Source organism: Mercenaria mercenaria, chromosome 2, assembly GCF_021730395.1.
Source record: "Mercenaria mercenaria strain notata chromosome 2, MADL_Memer_1, whole genome shotgun sequence".
In the NCBI taxonomy this organism is placed as follows: domain Eukaryota; kingdom Metazoa; phylum Mollusca; class Bivalvia; order Venerida; family Veneridae; genus Mercenaria; species Mercenaria mercenaria.
In genome coordinates, this window is record NC_069362.1 from 117404510 (window position 1) to 117428658 (window position 24149).

General features: G+C 35.0%; 1 protein-coding gene across 3 annotated transcripts in view; it reads right to left on the reverse strand.

Annotated features, from left to right (window-relative positions):
• The window catches only part of LOC123565055 (uncharacterized), a 60216-nt gene that overhangs the window by 18477 nt on the left and 17590 nt on the right, over positions 1–24149 (reverse strand). The window contains exons 1-6 of one of the 3 annotated variants that reach the window (XM_045359059.2): positions 22800–22859; positions 19733–19769; positions 19271–19297; positions 9541–10256; positions 9024–9159; positions 536–719 (exon numbers count right to left, since the gene is read on the reverse strand). In XM_045359059.2, the coding sequence (XP_045214994.2) occupies positions 536–719; positions 9024–9159; positions 9541–10231 (1011 nt within the window). In that variant the 5' untranslated portion in view covers positions 10232–10256; positions 19271–19297; positions 19733–19769; positions 22800–22859. Of the gene's footprint in view, positions 1–535; positions 720–9023; positions 9160–9540; positions 10257–19270; positions 19298–19732; positions 19770–22799; positions 22860–24149 lie in introns of those variants that run through there. The other 2 variants (XM_045359057.2, XM_053537637.1) reach the window with 2 other exon arrangements.

Below are 24149 nucleotides of genomic sequence, written 5' to 3' on the forward strand. Positions count from 1 at the left end.
TAGTTAGTGGCATTTATAATATTTGATACAGCATCCATTTTCATTTGTTACATAAATGAAATTCTTGACACCTCTTGACCTCTGTACTCAAAAAAAGGAACAGATGTGCTACTGAGATTCATGTTTCCATATAACCATCACTGAGCACTAAAAGGTCACCAGTAGGCAGAATGACATAATTTGATTACAAGACATATCTGTATCCTGAAAGCCATAAACTTACAAATTTAAGTAAATTAGCCCTTACCCTGCTAAATTTATATAATGAACTTGTCCGACTTTCAATTTGGACAGTGCCATTAACCGTTAAAATGGGTGCATACCAAAAGGATACTGATTGAATGTCGAACAGTGCAGATCTTGATACGAATACACGGATGTGCATTCTGATTATGATCTACACTGGTCACAAAGGCAGAATCAGTTGTGTCCTGCATGATAAGGGCTAAAAACTGTGATAAATGCATGCATGGGATCCCAGAAGCTCTAAAAAAAATCTGTGTATTGTTCTAATAAAACTGTTTTCAGTTTGTACCTGAATGACTTCTGTTAACTGGCTGAGTTTCATCTTTAAATTCTGGATTTCATCAATGATTTGTGAAAAAAGGTCTGCATCTATCACAACAACTTCTCGTCCATTCATCGTCATAGTGGTCACTTCTGGTTGGCTAATGGTGGACGGAAGATCGTAACTGATATCTGAACCATCCAGGAATGACCTACATTATATAAAACTCTGATTCATATTGTTTAACATAACATTTTCAAAACTAAAATTCTTTCATTTAAGAAGATCAAGGCAAACAAACCAAAACATACTGTATAATAGTGCAGTCTTTACAATTTAAGGTGATTAATCACCTGCCCGCTTAGCTCAATTGAGAGAGCTTAGATCTATGGATCGCGGGGTCATGAATTTGATCCCCAGGCGCAGCTTATGTTCTCCCTCATGATTTGATAAGACATTGTGTCTGATATCATTCGTCCTCCACCTCTGATTCATGTGGGGAAGTTGGCAGTTACTTGCGGAGAACAGGTTTGTACTGGTACAGAAACTAGGAACATTGGTTATGTTAAGTGCCCGCCATTAGATAACTGAAATACTGTTGAAAAATGGCGTTAAACTCAAAACAACCACAAAAACAAACATTTAACAAACAAACAAACAAAGGTGGTTAATCAGAAAAAAATTATAATTTTTCATGGGCAGGAACTTAACACAAAGGAAAGATACATCTATTTTTCATAGATATTTCAAAATTTCAGAAAGATCATATTATCACCCTCTGAAACCGTTGAAATGAATGAAGCCACAATCTAATGAAAACCCACATTACTGATTTGGTGGATCAAATAGTACCAGTTTTTTGTACAATCAGACAGTTTCAGGATCTCAAATTGGGTATAAAAAGAGTAATATTCTGTGCACTACCACTTTTAAGATTTAACACTTTTTATCACATGTTTGAATCATGGAAGTAAAACAAAGCCATTACATAATTTTGGTAATACATTAGTGTAATAAAGCTTTGACACTGACGTCGCTTTAAGTATAGAAAACATTGGTCGAATTTACTTTGTCTATAATATGTAAAGAATGAAGAAATTTTGATTTTTTCAGCAGGAAAAGTATGCATGTGATAAAAAGAATATTATATTTGTGTCTTTCCACATTGAATTTATTAAATTCATTGAATAAAATTGATAAAATGCTCAATTCATCCTCGCATTTTATTATTTTATTCAATTTGTTTAATTACAAACTCATTTAATGTCCGCTATTTTCATTTTCTACCATGCCCTTGAATAATGCGTATATTCAAAACATGTTTTGACCCTGGGCAAAAGTTAAACATGTAAAACAGACAATTAAATTACAATCTTATTATCCTGAATTTCACTTCGCAAACAAAAAAATGCAGAAAAAAAAAAATTAAAACCAAATGTTTCAAAACTAAATTGGTAGCATTATATTATAATAAAAAAGAACTAGAAAATGCTTTTGTAAAAAAGCGCATGTCTCCCCCAATGCAAAGTCCTATAGGCAAGAAGTCAATAGGGGTCAGGAGCGAAAGTAAAAGAGACACTGATGGTTGGCTGCAATAGGGATCATCTACTTGGCATTACCAGTCATCCCGCTAAATTTCAACACTCTTGGCCTAGTGGTTTTCAAGTCACTGTTCAGGCTCCTGTGACCTTGACCTTTGATCAAGTAACCTCAAAATAAATAGGGTCATGTACTCTGCATGTCCAATCATCCTATTAAGTTTCAACATTGTAGGTCAAGTGCTTCTCAAGTTATTTCCAAAAAATGATTTTACATGAACAGGCCACTGTGACCTTGACCTTTAATAGACTGATCCCAAAATCAATAGGGGTCATCTACTCTGCATGTTCAATCATCCTATGAAGTTTCAACATTCTGGGTCAAGTGGTTCTCAAGTTATTGATCGGAACTGGTTATCAATGTTCAGGCCCCTGTGACCTTGACCTTTAACGGAGTGACCCCAAAAACAATAGGGGCCATTTACTCTGCATGAACAATCATCCTATGAAGTTTCAACATTCTGGGTCGAGAGGTTTTCAAGTTATTGATTGGAAATGGTTTTCCATGTTCAGGCCCCTGTGGCCTTGACCTTTAACAGAGTGACCATAAAATCGTTAGGGGTCATCTACTCTGCATTACCAATCATCCTATGAAGTTTCATCATTCTGGGTCAAGTGGTTCTCAAGATACTGACCGGAAATGGTTTTCAATGTTCGGGCCCCTGTGACCTTGACCTTTCAGAGTGACCCCAAAATCGTTAGGGGTCATCTACTCTGCATGACAAATCATCCTATTAAGTTTCCTGTGACCTTGACCTTTGATGGCGTGACCCCAAAAACATTAGGGGTCGTCTACTCCAGCAGCCCTACAACCCTATGAAGTTTGAAGGTTCTAGGTCAAATGGTTCTCCAGTTATTGCTCGGAAATGAAGTGTGACGTACGGACGGACGTACGGACGGACGGACAGGGCAAAAACAATATGTCTCCTGGGGGAGACATAAATAACAAAATATCATGTAAACACAGGAGGGAGCACTCAATCATGCAGTATCACAATTAAAACATCGTCCAAATAATGTTATTTCCTTTGCAAGGCAGAAAGAGCTGGCAAACATGCAGTATATCTAACAATATCAACTAAAACATTTCCATAAACTTTTGTACACCTAAAAAACTATTGGAATAATATTTAATAGAATAATATGTACAGTATTTAAATTTATGCAAATCATATTTCTTAACATGTATTGTAATAAGAAATCAATTATGTATGAAATCATCTTGAAACTATCAATCCATATCCATAATACTATTGCGACAAATTGATTTTAATGCTCATTTATTTATATAAAGTTGTTCTTGTTTTTTTGCTGCAAGAATTGTAAAGCATAAAGCTGCAATACACACAATAAGCAATATTTTTAAGTTGGAAAAAGCTCTTGATTTTACAATTTGTGAGAGTATGAGAACAAAATAATAATTTAATGAGAAAAACAAGAGCTGTCCGTAAGACAGCCAAGCTCGACTATTCGAAATACTGTCCCAGAAGCAGGAAAATATTACCCAAAATGTTAAATATCAAAAGAGTTTAAAGTCCAGAAAGGGGCATAATTTGGCCAAAATGAAGGTCAGAGTTATGGGCCTTGCTGCTATCAACTAGTTTTATAACCCCAAAGACACATGTGAAGTTTCAATTCAATATCTGCATTAGTTTTGGAGATAGTAACTTGCATGTAAAACTTTAACCAGAATTTTCTAAGTCCAAAAAGGGGGAATAATTTGCTCAAAATACACGTCAGAGTTATGGAACTTGACCCAGTGAGGTTGGTAATTGACCTAGAAAAAGAATAAACTAGAAAATGCTTTTGTAAAAAAGCGCATGTCTCCCCCAATGAAAAGTCCTATAGGCAAGAAGTCAATAGGGGTCAGGAGCGAAAGTAAAAGAGACACTGATGGTTGGCTGCAATAGGGATCATCTACTTGGCATGTCCAGTCATCCTGCTAAATTTCAACACTCGTGGCCTAGTGGTTCTCAAGTCACTGTTCAGGCTCCTGTGACCCTGACCTTTGATCAAGTGACCTCAAGATAAATAGGGGTCATGTACTCTGCATGTCCAATCATCCTATTAAGTTTCAACATTGTAGGTCAAGTGGTTCTCAAGTTATTTCCAAAAAATGATTTTACATGAACAGGCCACTGTGACCTTGACCTTTAATAGACTGGGTCAAGTGGTTCTCAAGTTATTGATCGGAACTGTTATCAATGTTCAGGCCCCTGTGACCTTGACTTATAACGAATTGACCCCAAAAACAATAAGGGTCATTTACTCTGCATGAACAATCATCCTATGAAGTTTCAACATTCTGGGTCGAGAGGTTCTCAAGTTATTGATTGGAAATGGTTTTCCATGTTCAGGCCCCTGTGGCCTTGACCTTTAACAGAGTGACCCTAAAATCGTTAGGGTTCATCTACTCTGCATGACCAATCATCCTACGAAGTTTCATCATTCTGGGTCAAGTGGTTCTCAAGTTACTGACCGGAAATGGTTTTCAATGTGCGGGCCCCTGTGACCTTGACCTTTCACAGAGTGACCCCAAAATCGTTAGGGGTCATCTACTCTTTATGACCAATCATCCTATTATGTTTCAACATTCTGGGTCAAGTGGTTCTCAAGTTACTGACCGGAAATGGTTTTCAATGTTCAGGCCCCTGTGACCTTGACCTTTAATGGAGTGACCCCAAAATCGATAGGGGTCATCTACTTTGCATGTACAATCATCCTATGAAGTTTCAACATTCTGGGTCAAGTGGTTCTCTAGTTATTGATCAGAAATGGTTTTCAATGTTCAGGCCCCTGTGACCTTGACCTTTGAGGGAGTGATCCCATAATCAATAAGGGTCATCTACTCTTTATGACCAATCATCCTATCAAGTTTCAACATTCTGGGTCAGGTGGTTCTCTAGTTATTGATTGGAAATGGTTTTCAATGTTCAGGCCCCTGTGACCTTGACCTTTGACGGAGTGACCCCAAAATCAATAGGGGTCATCTACTCTTCATGATCAATCATCCTATGAAGTTTCAACATTCTGGGTCAAGTGGTTCTCTAGTTATTGATCGGAAATGGTTTTCAATGTTCAGACCCCTGTGACCTTGACCTTTGACAGAGTGACCCCAAAATCAATAGGGGTTATCTACTCTTCATGACCAATCATCCTATGAAGTTTCAACATTCTGGGTCAAGTGGTTCTCTAGTTATTGATCGGAAATGGTTTTCAATGTTCAGGCCCCTGTGACCTTGACCTTTGACGGAGTGACCCCAAAAACAATAGGGGTCTTCTACTCCAGCAGCCCTACAACCCTATGAAGTTTGAAGGTTCTAGGTCAAATGGTTCTCCAGTTATTGCTCTGAAATGAAGTGTGACGTACGGACGGACGTACGGACGGACGGAAGGACGGACAGGACAAAAACAATATGTCTCCTGGGGGAGACATAATAAGTTTCAAAGCTATATGCCTTTAAATGATGGCTGTATGTACTTGCATGCAAAAACTTAACCAGAATTTTCTAAGTCCAAAAGGGGGCATAATTTGGCCAAAATGAAGGTCAGAGTTATGGGACTTGCTGATATCAACTAGTTTTATAACCTCAAAGACACATGTGAAGTTTCAATTCAATATCTGCATCAGTTTTGGAGATAGTATCTTGCATGTAAAACTTTAACCAGAATTTTCTAAGTCCAAAAGGGGGAATAATTTGCTCAAAATACATGTCAGAGTTATGGAACTTGACCCAGTGAGGTTGGTAATTGACCTAGAAAAAGAATAAATAAGTTTCAAAGCTATATGCCTTTAAATGATGGCTGTATGTACTTGCACGCAAAAACTTAACCAGAATTTTCTAAGTCCAAAAGGGGGCATAATTTGGCCAAAATGAAGGTCAGAGTTATGGGACTTGCTGATATCAACTAGTTTTATAACCCCGAAGACACATGTGAAGTTTCAATTCAATATCTGCATTAGTTTTGGAGATAGTAACTTGCATGTAAAACTTTAACCAGAATTTTCTTAGTCCAAAAGGGGGCATAATTTGCTCAAAATACATGTCAGAGTTATGGAACTTGACCCATTGAGGTTGGTAATTGACCTAGAAAAAGAATAAATAAGTTTCAAAGCTATATGCCTTTAAATGATGGCTGTATGTACTTGCATGCAAAAACTTAACCAGAATTTTCTAAGTCCAAAAGGGGGCATAATTTGGCCAAAATGAAGGTCAAAGTTATGGGACTTGCTGCTATCAACTAGTTTTATAACCTCAAAGACACCTGTGAAGTTTCAATTCAATATCTGCATTAGTTTTGGAGATAGTACCTTGCATGTAAAACTTTAACCAGAATTTTCTAAGTCCAAAAGGGGGAATAATTTGCTCAAAATACATGTCAGAGTTATGGAACTCGACCCAGTGAGGTTGGTAATTGACCTAGAAAAAGAATAAATAAGTTTCAAAGCTATATGCCTTTAAATGATGGCTGTATGTACTTGCATGCAAAAACTTAACCAGAATTTTCTAAGTCCAAAAGGGGGCATAATTTGGCCAAAATGAAGGTCAGAGTTATGGGACTTGCTGATATCAACTAGTTTTATAACCCCGAAGACACATGTGAAGTTTCAATTCAATATCTGCATTAGTTTTGGAGATAGTAACTTGCATGTAAAACTTTAACCAGAATTTTCTAAGTCCAAAAGGGGGCATAATTTGCTCAAAATACATGTCAGAGTTATGGAACTTGACCCATTGAGGTTGGTAATTGACCTAGAAAAAAGAATAGATAAGTTTCAAAGCTATATGCCTTTAAATGATGGCTGTATGTACTTGCATGCAAAAACTTAACCAAGGTGTGACGCCGACGCCGACACCGACGCTGATGCCGATGCCAGGGTGAGTAGAATAGCTAGACTATTCTTCGAATAGTCGAGCTAAAAACGATATTCCACCAGAAAATAGGTTTTTCAGAAAAGTAATTATGATAAGATAATATGTAAAACATTGAATATCCGAAATTAATACTACTTCATAAACTTCATTTTTGCTATTTGTTTTGTTTGATCCCTGAAGTACTGCAAAATTTGTCCATTTTCATACAGATGGTACCTTAAAGGTCCAATACTAAGGAAAGTGAACATTTTAATTTCTTTTAAAAAGCACAGAAACTATTTCATTTTATTGGAAAATGAAAGTTGGTATGTAGAAATTCGAAATAAATCGCAGTATATGTACAATTATTTTTCTATGAAGTATGAAGAAAGTTAAAAAGACCTGGGGGTCTTTCTATCGATTCATTGAAATTTCAACATAATACACATACATTTCTTTGAGTTCCAAAGACCTTCTGTAAATTTTGACCTGCCAATCTTCATTATTTAGTGTCTTGCAGAATTCTATGCACTGGCTATGAAAAAAATTGCCAACTCACTTTCCCTTAGTAATGGACCTTTAAAAACATTTTGGACAACAACGGCAGCGAAACACATTTGAATCTTCCATTTATTAAATATGTCCATATACGTTCTAGAACAGTTATCTTTCGAACGCTTTCTTTTCCAAAGTAGGACCAACTTTTTAGAATGAAATATAGTCTTTCATCATGAAAAATGAAGTATAAATTTCAAAGTGAAATCATTATCAAAATGAGACACTCCAGTATCAAGTTTTCACACAGAAAACAATATTAGATGCAAAGGGAGTATCCTTAAATTTCAGACAAAAGATACAGGATTTCTTTCTTCTGAGAAATTAATGAAAGCACCCCTTAACCATGAAATTACTTTAACTCCTAGGCAATTAACTCTATGTGCATTAAATTTTATTCCAAATAAAACTAAAAGGTGCAACTAGAAATGCATCCAGCAAGCTTAAGCATGTTCAAATCACTATACTGTACCACAGCAACATTTCACACCAGGAATTTTGCGAATTTTCAAGAATTATGAAAACTGAAAATATGATTTTCTCTACTTGTAGATCTATTTCTGTTTCAAGAATCAAGAAGCACAAAAATTTAGCAACAGAGTAAGAATCATTACAGGTTTTGTGTGAAATTCTCTTTTTGCTTAAGAAATGGTATATCCCAAACATCAATTCTGTCACTGAATAAAATCACCGTTTTGAGTTCAGATGCAAAAGAATTATATGTATTACATAAACAATAAGTATCTGAAAGGCAAACAGTGATTTTGCTCAAAATAAAAGTACTGTTTGAGATTATATCATTCTGATTCTAACACAACACCAAGGATTACTATTTACATCACTAACTAAATCTGCCAAAAATGTGCGTTTTGTGTCGTATTCATTTCCAGCGCGCCTCTATGACCTAAAACAAGTGATTTTGTTACGGAATAATGTCACACTTCGTGTTGTGTTAGAATTTACAGTATAACTTTTGACATGCATTATCCCTACGACTTGTGAAAGTAGCGTCCGTGCAATTAAAACAAAAATTTAGCCTAGTAATTAGGTTAAAACTTAATTTTTTAAACATTCTGACATATTCATGTAAGAAAATGAACAAAGTGTTATTTCATGGTAAAACAAAACTTTACTAATTTACTTAGAAAAACTCATATAAAACTTTAAAAAAATATCATGCCTTTAAATTAATGAAGGAATCAATCTACATAACACAATGAATTTCAAAGGAGTTAAACTATACAGGATCACACAGTGTGTAAATTATAAATTTACATTGAAATATTTACATGTACCAGCCAAAAACCGAGGTAAAATAAAAGTTAAATCGAAATGTGAAGCATAAACAAACTGAAGGAGAAGACAACATGCAAACAGTGAGTACCGCAAATGGTTACAACAAAACTGCGAAAAGAATTAAAAATCAAAAATCGAGAAAGGCTACAAAATGTTATTGTTATATGTAGCAGGAAACAACAAAAACATCTTACCTAGCATACATCTTACCTTTGTTCTGTGGGCGTTCCGAGCGAATTCTGACGTATCGCCAGACGGATTTTATCCAAATCCGTTGTCGATTCATTTGTTTTGTTAGACTCACTAAGTCTGTCTATTGATGCTATTGACTGTCTATTTTCACCTTCTAATCCAGAAAAATCAAATTGAAATTGAAATGTATCAGAGCAATAATCTACACGTTTTTTCATACTTTCACCAAGGCGTTTTGAAAAATCATAGCTACTCCCTAAAGCAAAATCGACAGAATCAAAAGCAGCTAAAGGCGCATTTAATAAGCTTATATCATCACCTAAAATAGAAGAGCACACGCTTTTAGTTCTATCCAAACTGATAGCAATAGATTCTAACCCATCTAAACTGTCGGCTGATTTCCAAGATAACCCCTTTTTCCGTCTTGATTTAGAGTTACTCTTTTTCAAACTAGATTTTAAAATTAAGCTTTCAGAACTTTTGTTAACATGGAATGGTCTTGAACTTTCTGAAAATAAATGACCTTGACACTCACCATGGCAACTACAGATGTTGGAATGGTCTGTGACATTTCTGTGTCTTTGAGAATCACATATTTTGGAATTTGAACATATATACGAGCTTCGTTTTATTTCTTGTTCAGTAACATTTACACTGCTTGTAGCAGTGTCAGTTTGATTTTCTAAGGGATTTAAATGTGTTTCGAACTTTTCCGAATATTCATCTTTTGCATCCTTCTTTTGTTCTGCACTTTCACAACTTTTACAGGTTTCCACCTCTATTCCACTGTCTGATGCCGAGACTTTTCCATCTCTTGTGTTTAAATGTTTTGAAATCTCACCAAAACCTTTTTGAGCATTTTCTGAGTCACTGGGTTCATCTTTGAGTTTAGCACTTTTATCATTTATCACAACCAGATCATTTTGTTCTAAAATTTCACAACCAGTCAAATTTTCAATATTTTTATTTGCATCTCTAGTCAGGTGATCCAGACTGGTCTGCTGACTTTTATTTATACAATTTGTTGTGTCTGTCACAATAACATGACTGTCCTCTGTATAGACTGTGTCACTGAGATCTTTTTGTATTGGAATATCTATAACCAGTCTACTATTTTTAAATGATCCTGCATGACCATTTTTCTGAGAACCCTTCTTTCTCTCTCTAGGTCTTTTATCTTTGTCTGGATTGACATCCTGTCCAGACTTGGAATAACATGCCCCCATTTTCCTTCTATTACACTGAAATCATCTGAAATTTAGAAAAATGTGTCACTTAACATGCTTAAAATTTATTAAAAGTATGACAAAATCAATCCAAAATTAATCCTATATTCTAAACACCACTTCATGTTCTGTCTAATAAAATTTCTACAACTAGCTGTTGGTCACGAAATAAACTGATCTCCTAGATATAAATAGAATCTTGTAAACATAATGTCATTAATTGACATAAACAACTGAGTCATAGATCTATAATCAACGACTTTTTATCAAGACTGATGTTTACCATAACATTTCAGTATTTTGTCTATATCTACAACATAATTTCATACTGCAAAAGCCTGTGTAGTTTATGTAACATATTCAATTGTTCAGTGATAAAAATATGAAGTTAGCTCACATGTCAATCTCGCATATCAGATGGTGATTAGCATAGTATTACTGTAATTCCTATTATTAATCCTAATCAAACCTATCAAACCTAGTATGTGATATGAGGCAATATATTATGACTGTGTTCCCAGTGAAATTATAGCCATCAGATTTTCAGGAACAAAAATAATAGCCCAAGCCTGCGTGTGAAAGCGCGCGGAAAAAAATTCAGTCAGATTTTCAACACTGTTTTAATTATAGTTCTAACAAGAGCTGTCCGTAAGACAGCGCGCTCCACTATTCGGCGATTTGACAGTAAAATGAATATATGTCTCAATAAGAGACCTCTACTTTAAAAGGAAGATACACAAAGGGGCATAATTCTGTCAAGAACACAAATTAGAGTTATTGGGATTGTTACCACACATGCAGATGATGATGGTAAAGATATATTTTGAGTTTCAAGTCATTATCTTATATAGTACCAAAGTTACGTCCAGAAAACGAAGTTTGTTAAAAAATTTAAGTTGAAAGGGGCATAATTTGGTCAAAAATACAAATCAGAGTTATGGGGATTGTTACCACACATGCAGATGATGATGATAAAGATACATTTTAAGTTTCAAGTCTTTATCTTATATTGCATTAAAGTTCTATCCAGAAAGCGAAGATTGCAAAAAAACTTTAAGTACAAAAGGGGCATAATTCTGTCAAAAATACAATTAGAGATATGGGGCTTGTAACCACACATGCAGATGATGATTCTAAAGAAATATTTTTAATTTCAAGTCATTATCTTTTAAAGTACCAAAGATATGTCTACAAATGAAGCTTTCAAAAAATTCAACATGAAAATAATTCCAAGTATAACAACTTTGTGACCTTGTCCTTGAGTATAATGCCCATACTTCCTTTGTATACTGAACAATATTTATGTGAACTTACAGTAAGATATAAGCAATAGTAACAAAGATATGACAGAAAAACAAAGGTTGCTGAAAACTTTAACTGTAAAAATAACCTAAGTATAACACCTTGGTGACCTTGACCCTGGGTATAATGGGCTCAGCCCCTAAACATATTTTATTTGTATACTGGACAATGTTTATGTGAAGTTACAGTAAGATATAAGCAATAGTAACAAAGATATGACAGAAAAACAAAGTTTGCCGAAAAACTTTATCCACGAAGGGTCACGCCGACGCCGACGCCGGGACGAGTAGAATAGCCCCCCTATTCTCTAAATGTGTTTGTATTTTAAACTACTCAGCTGTTACCTTTAATATTAAAAGAGTTTTACAGCCTGCTTGTACAGTTTTGGTAGAGGGTCACACAAGGACAATATCTGTGAAATTATTTTGAAATAGAGCCTGTGTTTTCTCATTTTTAAATTTTCCTCTCAATATTGGCTGGTAATGTAAAGAGTGCGAGGTAGGGGATGGGTTTGGGTGGAGAAACAGACAGAAACAAGAGGACCATGATGGTCCTAAATCGCTCACCTCTTCCCACATGATCCAGTTTTGAGTATGACGTCGTTTTTTCTATTATTTGACATAGTGACCTAGTTTTTGAGCTCATGTGACCCAGTTTTGAACTTGACCTAGATATTATAAAGATAAAAATTCTGACCAATTTTCATGAAGATCCATTGAAAAATATGGTCTCTAGAGAGGTCACAAGGTTTTTCTATTATTTGACCTATTGACCTAGTTTTTTAAGGCACGTGACCCAGTTTCAAACTTGACCTAGATATCATCAAGGTGAACATTCTGACCAATTTTCATGAAGATCCATTCAAGGGTATGGCCTCTAGAGAGGTCACAAGGTTTTTCTATTTCAAGACCTACTGACCTAGTTTTTGATCGCAGTTGACCCAGTTTCAAACTTGACCTAGATATCATCAAGATAAACATTCAGACCAACTTTCATACAGATCCCATGAAAAATATGGCCTTTAGAGAGGTCACAACGTTTTTTTCATTATTTGACCTACTGACCTACTTTTTGAAGGCACGTGACCCACTTTCGAACTTGACTTAGATATCATCAAGGTGAACATTCTGACCAATTTTTATGAATATCCATTCACAAGTATGGCCTCTAGAGAGGTCACAAGGTTTTTCTATTTTTAGACCTACTGACCTAGTTTTTGACCGCACATGACCCTGTTTCAAATTTGACCTAGATATCATCAAGATGAACATTCAGACCAACTTTCATGAAGATCCATTGAAAAATATGGCCTTTAGAGAGGTCACAAGGTTTTTCTATTATTTGACCTACTGACCTAGTTTTTGACGGCACGTGACCCACTTTCAAATTTGACCTAGATATCATCAAGATGAACATTCAGACCAACTTTCATACAGATCCCATGAAAAATATGGCCTCTAGTTAGGTCACAAGGTTTCTCTATTATTTGACCTAGTGACCTAGTTTTTGATGGCACGTGACCCACTTTCGAACTTGACTTAGATATCATCAAGGTGAACATTCTGACAAATTTTCATGAAGATTTCATGAAATATATGGCCTCTAGAGAGGTCACAAGGTTTTTCTATTTTTAGACCTACTGACCTAGTTTTTGACCGCACGTGACCCAGTTTCGAACTTGACCTAGATATCATCAAGATGACCATTCAGACCAACTTTCACACAGATCCCATGAAAAATATGGCCTTTAGAGAGGTCACAAGGTTTTTCTATTATTTGACCTACTGACCTAGTTTTTGAAGGCACGTGACCCAGTTTCGAACTTGACCTAGATATCATCAAGGTGAACGTTCTGACCAATTTTCATGAAGATCTTGTGAAATATATGGCCTCTAGAAAGGTCACAAGGTTTTTCTATTTTTAGACCTACTGACCTAGTTTTTGACCGCACGTGACCCAGTTTCGAACTTGACCTAGATATCATCAAGATGAACATTCTGACCAATTTTCATGAAGATCCATTGAAAATTATGGCCTCTAGAGAGGTCACAAGGTTTTTCTATTTTTAGACCTACTGACCTAGTTTTTGACGGCATGTGACCCAGTTTCGAACTTGACCTAGATATCATCAAGATGAACATTCTGACCAACTTTCATAAAGATCCCATGAAAAATGTGACCTCTAGAGTGGTCACAAGCAAAAGTTTACGGACGGACGGACGCACGCACGGACGGACGACAGACGACGGACACCGCGCGATCACAAAAGCTCACCTTGTCACTTTGTGACAGGTGAGCTAAAAATCAACAGGTCTCCACCCAAGTGGTGGGAGACACAAAGACACATTTAAATTCTAATATTTAGTTCAAGATGTATAGCATAATATCCTTGGTTCTAGTGTGGAATAATATCCTTGGTTCTAGTGTGGAATGTAGAGAATCTATTTAACAGAATTAAGGAAATACACTTCAAATAAGTACCTAAAAATAAATAAAATCCACCATCTAGTACTGTTGCCATGACAACAAAATAGCTGATCAAATATTGGAATGTCCAGAACTTTTTCATTTTTATGCCAATTTTGAAAATTCTTTCACTTTTTTTTAATAAACTAAGAAGACCAAGCGGTCAGAATTAACTTAGAAATAGTGCTGTCTTTCCTTTTAATTTTTTTCTTTTGGTTGCCATGGTAACCTGCATGCTTCTGCATGGTTGGCATATGTTTGAAGGATTCAGAAAAGGGACCACCCAATTTGGAACATTCCTGCGGAGTTTGGCTGAATCTGAAGATTTTTAATACTAAAATGCTTTACGAAAATGGACTCTGATATAAACCTATAGGTATCAGCAAGTCTGGGAACTACCTGTAACTAACAGAAGTAAACCAAACAAAACAACTGAAGATAGTCTTGGTCCATGACTTACAGCTAGCTTTTTTATGTCACCTCATCATAAACTTATTGTGAATCATAAGTATGCTTGTTAACATGGAAAAGAACTTGCATTGTACAACCCTAATAACACGGTCATGTACTGTACTTTAAAATCTGCTTGAGAATACTAGTATCAGGTTTGCATTGTATCATTGGTCTGTCAAATATTTTTAAACATTCTGATTGGTTGTGACCAATTCAGATTTTTTATACCCCATTTATCTCTGAAAAACACTGCAGACATCTGCAAATATAATTAAGTAGATATGGTAAAACAAATCTTACTAATTGATAACATTTAACTTACATTTATTTATTACTGGGGATTAGCAGTAAGGGCACTGGTAATGGTAAATAAATTCAACTTATTAAAGCAAGTCAGTACCATAGAAATTGAAGTCATCCAAAACTATAGATTTGTTTATAATCACTAGGTCAATCCAAACTGGATCTATGCTTAGCATCCTCAGGCTGCTCCAAGAAAATGTTAACAAGAGCTCGTCGAACACGAAATGCCCCCCTTGATGCATTCAGTAATTGCACAAGGAACAGAAATTATATGCTCACTGTAAACAAAAGTTCTACCATTCTGGTTTAATCTGACCTTGACCTTTAACCTATTAACCTAACAAGAGATTACAGAGTGATCTTGGCGCCATCCACTGAGCATGCATGTGGTCCAAATTTGAAGCCTGTACCTTCAAAAATGTGAAAGTAGGTAGGTCAATAACAAAGTCAAAGTTTTTTTCGGTACACAAACCTATGCATGTGGTCCAAATTTGAAGGCTGTAGCTGCAGAAATGTGAAAGTAGGTCACTAGGTCAAGAGCAAGGTCAACTCATGTCAAGGTCATCTTGCCACTCAAAACTATACATGTGGTCCAAATTTGAATGATGTAAGTTATGGACATGAAGATTCTATGTTTTTCCCTATATAAGTCTATATGAACCATATGACCCCTGGGACGGGGCCATATTTGACCCTAGAGGGATAATTTGAACAAACTTGGTAGAGAACCACTAAATGATGCTACATTACAAAATATCAAAGCCATTGTCTTTGTGGTTTGGACAAGAAGATTTTCAAAGTTTTTCCTTATATAAGTCTATGTAAACCATGTGACCCCCAGGGCAGAGCCATATTTGACCCTAGTGGAATAATTTGAACAATCTTAGTAGAGGACCACGAGATGATGTCATAAACAAAATTTCAAAACCCTAGGCCCTGTGGTTTTGGACAAGAGGTTTTTCAATGTGTTTTCCTATATAAGTCTATATAAACCATGTGACCCTAGGGGTGGGGCCATATTTGACCCCAGGGAAATAATCTGAACAATCCTGGTAGAGGACCACTAGATTTTTGCTACATACCAAATATCAAAGCCCTAGGCCCTATGGTTTTGGACAAGAAGATCAGAAATTGTTTTAACTGTTCCTGGCCAATGTGACCTTGACCTTTGACCTAATGACCTCAAAATCAATAGGGGTCATCTGCTGGTCATGGCCAACCTAAGTATCAATTTTCCTGACACTAGGCCCAAGCGTTCTAGAGTTATTGCCTGGAAACCATTTTACTGTTCCTGGTCACTGTGACCTTACACCTTTGACAAACTGACCTCAAAATCAATAGGGGTCATCTGCTGGTTATGTCCAACCTCCCTACCAACTTTCGTGACCCGAGGCCTAAGCGTTCTTGAGTTATCATCCGGAAACCGTTTTACTGTTCAGGGTCACTGTGACCTTGACCTTTAACATACTGACCTCAAAATCAATAGGGGTCATCTGCTGGTCATTACCAACCTCACTATCAACTTTCATGATCCTAGGCCCAAGTGTTCTTGAGTCATCATCCGGAAACCGTTTTACTATTCAGGGTCACTGTGACCTTGACCTTTGACATACAGACCTCAAAATCAATAGGGGTCAACTGCTGGTGATGAACAACCTCCCTATTAATTTTCATGATCCTAGGCCCAAGCGTTCTTGAGTTATCATCCGGAAACGGATTGGTCTACATTCCGACCGACCGACCGACATCTGCAAAACAACATACCCCTCCTTCTGCGAAGGGGGGCATAAAAATGCTACTGTTGAGGTATAAAATCTGATCAAAATGGCTGTTTGTATTTGTCACAAATATACTACCTTAGTTTTCAACTATTTCAGTCAATATGTAAATAACAACTGCTAAAAACCTATTTATTGAATGGGTAAAGGGAAAAGTGAGTTTTATTTACTTTCACTTTAAGAAACAATTAATATAAGCTCTATTGAGCTTTTGAGCAACACAAATTTAAGTCAAACCAATTATAACTAATCCCAAACGATTTGCTGGCACCCACTTATAGCAGGGTCAAATGCAGCATTAATTATAAAGTGCATAATTGCCAAATTATGCACCGCAGTAGTACTAAGCATGGTTTAGAACTGGGGGCCTTCAAGTGTTGAAGCCCCCTCGATCAAACAATTCATCCACAGAAAGCTGCCAGGATTTTGTTTTTTTTATCAACACTTTATTCCCCCAGCCATTATGTGAAGTCTGAAAATGGAAGTTGTCATTCTTTACAAGTTTTTAGTCTTCAGGTCACAGTGACATTGACCTTTGACTTACTCACCACAAAAAAAAAATCAAATGGCATACAAAAACAAGATTACAGATGTAACATTATACAAACCATAGTTTTCTTCTTAGATCCAGATAAAACATTAATTTCTTCTTCACAGTGAAATTTCACCTCTTCACAGTCAGAGATTTCAGTGATTAAAATCTCTTACTAGGAAGAAAGTATTAATTAAAATGAACCTGCATGTTACACTTAAAAACACTACACCAGTCCTGTTCTTCCAGTGTATCACAAACGGTTTTTAAATACCCATGAAAATGTAACGAAAAAAACAGAGAATTGTGTGTCTATATTTGTTTATATCTTATGTAAATCTCATTCACCTGCCTGTAACATCAAAATCTATAAACCAGAATCTGATGTGGGAGTTATCAATAAATCATCCTCATTAAGAAGGTTTCTTTTCTCCAATATTGCTTGTTTACAGTTTATAAATTGAACAGGTTTAGTAACAATATTGACAGCCTGCAACAGCTATTACAGGCAATAAAAATTGAAGTGGAATACCTCAAGATTTGTTTTTGTTGTCTTTTTTGTTTTTGTTTTCAAAATTTGTAATACCGTATTTTGGTGTGTATAGGTCGCGGTAATGTATAGCCCGCATCTAATTTTTGCTCTGGAAATGGTCGGAAAATTTAACTTCTAGTGTATTAGTCGCAGTTAAATTTCGGACTTTTTCCCCAGCAATATTTAATATTTACCGGCAAAAAAGTTATGGCGGCGGCCATATTGATGCCGCGGACTGAATTATTATCAGAACCTGATTGGTGGAAATCGGACAGTGTTATTTTCGTTCCCAACCGTTTCGTACCAACAGTAGTATCGGTAAAAGACTACATCAAAGAAAAGCGGGTTTTTGACACTAATTGGCAGCAGACGGTTTGCGTTTACATTCTGTTATATGCAAGTTTAAGTGTGAATTGTTTGCACAGCAATTTATAACACCTTTCCATGTCATGTAATTAACCGCGTTCTTTTGATTCTGAGTAAAAAGATTAACAAAATATCTCATTTTGAATTTTTTTCTTTTATTTAAAAATCAAAAGTAAAAAATTATCTTTCAAGTTTTTTAATACGCTAAGAATTAGTATAAACAATGTTTGGAATGGAGGACGGATCTGTCCGGATTTTATCCAACCCGGAGTACATGTCAATGGCGTCCAGTAAAACGAAAGTAGAAACAAACGTAATTCAGACTGCAAAAACATCTTTGAATTAAAGTCATTCGTAATTTTAAAACTCTGTATGGGTTATTTACGATATATTTTATTGAAAGTAATCACAATTGGTTGAAAAGCCGCCGATATTGATATCTTTTATCCATTTTGTTCGTTCGTAACAGATGCACGTAATTTTGCGAGAGCTACGGTCAGAAAATTGGCCCGGAAAAAAAACTGCTGGCAATGTTCTGTCCTATAGGTAGCAGGAACTTTTTCTGGCAGCAGAATGGGAAGAAAAAGTGCGACCTATACACACCAAAATACGGTACTTTTGTTATTATAAAGAAATATTAACAAGAGGGATATGAAGGCTCTGTGTTGCTGACCTGACTAATTTTCTGACCCCAGATGACCTGGTTTTGAACATGACCTACTGGTAGTTTTAATTTTAGAATAATATTTTGACAAGGTTTCATGAAGATCAGCCTAAGCAGAATCTGTGGCTGCTACAGCTTAAAAGATTTTTATCAACCATTCTTGTGACCCCCCCCCCCCCCTTCCTCACTAGCATTTAAACTGTCTCTGAAAATTCATTTTCTCCTGGCTCAGCTCAAGCAATGAAAAAAGAAAAGAAAATGGTATCAAAGAAGATTTTAGATATGGTAGAGAGAGTACTTTTAAGGACTATAACAATTGATGCCTGTATAGTATTTTATAACAAGACTGAAGTCTGACCTTACGACAACCATTATTTTTCAACATTGCCTAATAAAAAAAAAATTTAAGTAACAGCAACAATCTTAGCTAGCTAAACCATGTTAGATATTCACTGATTTTTAAAACATCATTGTTCAAACTGAACTATTTACAGAAAATAATCTGAAATAGAAAAAAGCTTCTACTTTACCTGAATCAGGTATATATAGAAAAGTTTGTGAAAAACAAACAAACCCATTGAAAGCTTATAGCCTACAAAAATTCAATATTAAAGTCACTTTGAAATCAGTTCTATACACTTACAAAGTCCTTCAAAAACTTCCCCACTTTCTGTTTTAAAAAAGTAAAATGTAAATTCTTTTTCTATATTATTAAGCCTTCTCCTCTTTTCACACTTTTATTACAGCTAGTATTTCTGTATAAACAGAGAGATATTACACTGTCACCCTATAACCTAAATAGTGCATGTCCATCAATACTGCCACTATATGAATAAATAATGTTTACCAATGTTTGGAGACTAATTAAAAAGATGTCAGGCTCTTTTAACAGTGAGCGGTTTTTATTAGCTAAATGTGACAGATGAATAAACGATCAACAACTTTAAATACAACACTTTTTAACATTCTTTAAATACCATTACTATACAATTTTACTACTGTATTTTTAACAATTAGTGAAGAGAGTTTGCATGATGGTACAAACTAAAAACATCAAAACAAAACAGAGGTTGTGTGTGTAAAAAGATGCAAAAGATCGTCTTACCTATCCATGCATTTACCACCAGTCACTCAAATTATACCTGAAATAAGAACATTTTTAATACAGTCAAACTCTGTTTGCTCAAACCCGGATAAATCGTACACAACCAAAATTCACCTGAACTCATTTCCCATCAAATTGACTACATAATGCAGCTTTTTCAATGATTAAAACTACAGATAAATCCGACAAACTTTGCTTGTCCCGTCAAGTCTGAGTGAACAAAGTTCAACTGTACTATGTAAGTATATAGGGTGACCATAAAGTAGAATTCTGGTGTTTTTCCCTGTTTAATATTCTAATAATTTTTCGTTGTCATTTCAAGATGTTTGGTTAAAAAAAACTTTTAGTGAATGTCTAAGTTGACTGAAGACCATAATATTTCAAAGAAAACTCATTAATGTCTTGAATTTTAAAATAAAAGGAAAAAAACACCTCCTCTAAGATATCATAATCAATATAAACATTATCCTGAAAATACAGTTAATTCCAAAAAAAAATATGACTGTGCTTTTTTTCTATCCAGTTCACATTACAGTACAGAACTCATCAAAATTTTAGCAAAATTTAATGTAGACCCTTTACAATTCTATGAGACATTATAAAATCGATGAAAATATAAGTGGCGATTTTAGTACAAATGTACATTAAAAACCTCACTCGGAGGCAAGATTGACACTTTACTTCCTGTAAATGTGACCACCACAACAAAAACAAACGTGAAAGTGCAAAGATTACTTAACTGTTCAAATAAAGCTAAACAAATATTAATTTCCCTTTTCAACATGTATCAAAATGTTTTTGTAAACTTTGATTTTTCAACTATTAATTTCTTTCAAAAAGAGAAATATCTCGTAACAGTTTTAAATATCAATTGCCAGCATTATTTGACCATAAAACACTTTTATGACAGTAGACAGGAAAAACATTTAAAACAAGAGGACCATCATGGTCCTGAATTGCTCACCTGTCCCCACATGACCCATTTTTTCTATTTATTTGACATAGTGACCTAGTTTTTGAGCTCATGTGACCCAGTTTTGAACTTGATCTAGATATCATCAAGATAAAAATTCTGACCAATTTTCATGAAGATCCATTGAAAAATATGGCCTCTAGAGAGGTCACAAGGTTTTTCTATTATTTGACCTTATGACCTAGTTTTTGAAGGCACTTGACCCAGTTTTGAACTTGACCTAGATATCATCAAATGGACATTCTCACCAATTTTTGTGAAGATCTTATTAAAAATATGGCCTCTAGAGAGGTCACAAGGTTTTTCTATTTTTAGACCTACTGACCTAGTTTTGGACCGCACATGACCCAGTTTCGAACCTGACCTAGACATCATCAAGATGAACATTCTGACCAACTTTCATAAAGATCACATGAAAAATGTGACCTCTAGAGTGGTCACAGGCAAAAGTTTACGGACACCGCGCGATCACAAAAGCTCACTTTGTCACTTTGTGACAGGTGAGCTAAAAAGAAAGAGGCAAGACAGAACTGTTTTCTGTGTAAAATCTTGGAAAAGTAACCAAAATGTACAAGAAACTTCTAAGCTGACAGACCGTGAGGGTAAGGACAACAATCCTCGCAATCTACAGACTTAAGTCTGTGTTCCAGTTATACTGAAATTCTAATTTTTTTTAAATAATTATTTTTCCCCAAATTTTTTTTTTTCTCTCACTTTTTTCATCTCACAAAATTCTGTTGTTGCTCTAATCATGTTTTTTTAAGGTGAAAAGTGACATAATTTACCAGAACTAGAGCTGCTTTTGTGAAAAGCGCATGTCTCCCACAACTGCCTAATCATCTGAATAGTAAGTCTGTCTTTATATACTGTTTACTCACAGAAAATATAACTTTGACAGTTTTGGAGTAAGTGTTGGATTAGGTTAGTGTTCGAGTAAGCAGCCTATCGGTAATTCAAGGGCATAATTCCAAAGTGCCTGGGCCGATTTAGCTAGTTATCAAACTTGGCCGAGGACTTATTGGCAAACACATTTTGTTTAAGTTTGGTGAAGATCGGATGAGAATTTGTTCGACTTAAGAGTGCAGACAAGATTTGTGACTGACGAACACACATACACACAGACAGACAGACAGGAGTAAATCAATATGTCTCCCACCACACAGTGGTGTGGGAGACATAATTAATATACAAAATCTGACAGTGACAGCTTCAGGAGGTACACTTATCTCCTATAAACAAAACAGACAATGGAGACTCTATCATACAAACTTGACCAGAATATACTTAGGATCACAGCTTGTATATTTGAACCTGATGAAAAGCCACCATTTTGGTTTCTGAAAACAAATGTAGTTCATTCTAACACTATAAGCTGTCTGTTGGTTTCCTTAAAGGTGGTCAATCACATTTAAACAACATTTAATGACATTTTTTACTTTTTGTATATTCTGGTAGAGAATTATTTAAGGAACAAAAAGACCGATTACATAGAGTTAGATTCCTATTTGAAATGTATATTTTATTATTTTTATAAAATTTTGTAATTACTCCCCTTTAATATGGAAGTATATAAAAAGCTGGGTATTTCTTTTTATTTCGATACAATGTCTAGTTTTACATTTGCATTTGATAGACATATCAACTATTGAACAATCTGAACCAAAATGCAAGTTTAAAAGCTGTGAGTAGCTTCTGAATTCATTTATTTCCAATCTATCTTGGTTGTGCAACCAAGATAGGCAAAGGGAGGTAATAATAATTTTTCAAACTTGCGTTTCTAATGAATTCCATCTAAATACATAATTTTTAATGCAAATATTTTACAAATATATTACAATATGTCTAATATTTATACATTTCTTTAGGCAAAGTATGTTTATTAAATTTATACTTATGATAAAATAACTCTAGCTTGGTTGGGCAACCAGGATAGGAAAATGAAATTTTAGAAATACCTCCAGTGAAAATCTAATTTGTATTAAGTGTTAAGTGAACATAAATGAGTGTAAATGATCAGATGCTAAAGTTTCGAACAAATCCGTTACATGGCCAAAATCTGATTATCCACCTTTAAAACATTTTATAGCGACTTACCACAAATACACAATCCACTTGCATTGCTGCCTAATTCCTCTACTTTGAGTTGCTTGAAATCTGAAAAAGAAGAAATACTTAATGTGATACCAACTTACAATCTAAAGACATAGGTTTCTTCTTTTAAACCTTCTTACGTAACAAAGAGAAATGGTTTTCAATCATTTGTTTCTTTTGTTGGATTGTACACCATTCAGTGTTCTTCTGACCCAGCTGTGCTATCTGATTGCTCACAAACATTTTTTGAAAGTACCTTTAGCTATTACAAATGATAAAACAGAGGGGCTGCAAAAAGTAACTGAGTTCCAGTGTAACATACTAGAGATGGTACCTACCCAAATAAATCAAAGGGGGACAACTCTGAATTGATCAATAAACTGAAGCCAACATTAAACATTGATCAAAAGTGAAAGAAAAATCAGATAGGTCCTTTTACAAACAACTTATCAGGCAGACAAAATATGACCTACATTTGTTTAAATCCCTTTGTATTCAATATACAATATGCACGCTTTTCTCATGACTTACACTGACAGTTATTTTGTAAGTTGTAGTGAGGCCCTGATAGAAAGTTTAGTAATGCATGAAGATTATACAGAATAATGCATACATTCATTCGAAGAAAATTAACGACATTAAGAAACATTATTAAGTTTTGATCTTTTTGCCAAAGTTGTTTATTTATTGTTCTCAATGGTGATACATTGGTTTACACAACATTTATATATCAAAATGTAAAATGTATATATCCAACAATGAGAAATAACAAAAAAAGTTAAATTGGTAACACAAAAATTCATTGTCGTCAAATATAACCACAATGTTTTAAGGTAGTGGTTGTAATTATTACTACATGTTAAGGTAACTGACAGGAAAAGACACTATGTAATGTATTTTAAGCAATTCTCACTTTAAACATTCTCTGGGGGGAACTAGCACGATCAAAGTTTGCTTTCCTTGAAAAACGAATAAATGCTGAAAAAGCATATGGAGATTACTCTATTTGATGATTTTCGTTACAGGTCAACTACCCTAAACAAACTAAAGGTGTTTTATTTATTGTTGAAAACAAAGTAATCGGATAATTTCAGATATCAACATTAATTTAAAACTTATACTGTTTACACAACTTGAAAAAAGGTTTTTGTTGGGGCCTCTCATTTACAAATATATCAACAATTATCACCTGAACTGAGTGCATTCATGAGTGGAAAATATTGATGGTAAAATGGTGTAGGGGTTTGTTTACAATATAAAATCTTTAATAACATCTTTAAGGTACATTTTTGGTATGGTTTTGGTAAACTTAAAATAAAGAGCATGTCATTCTCTTTCACTCAGAATTTTTTC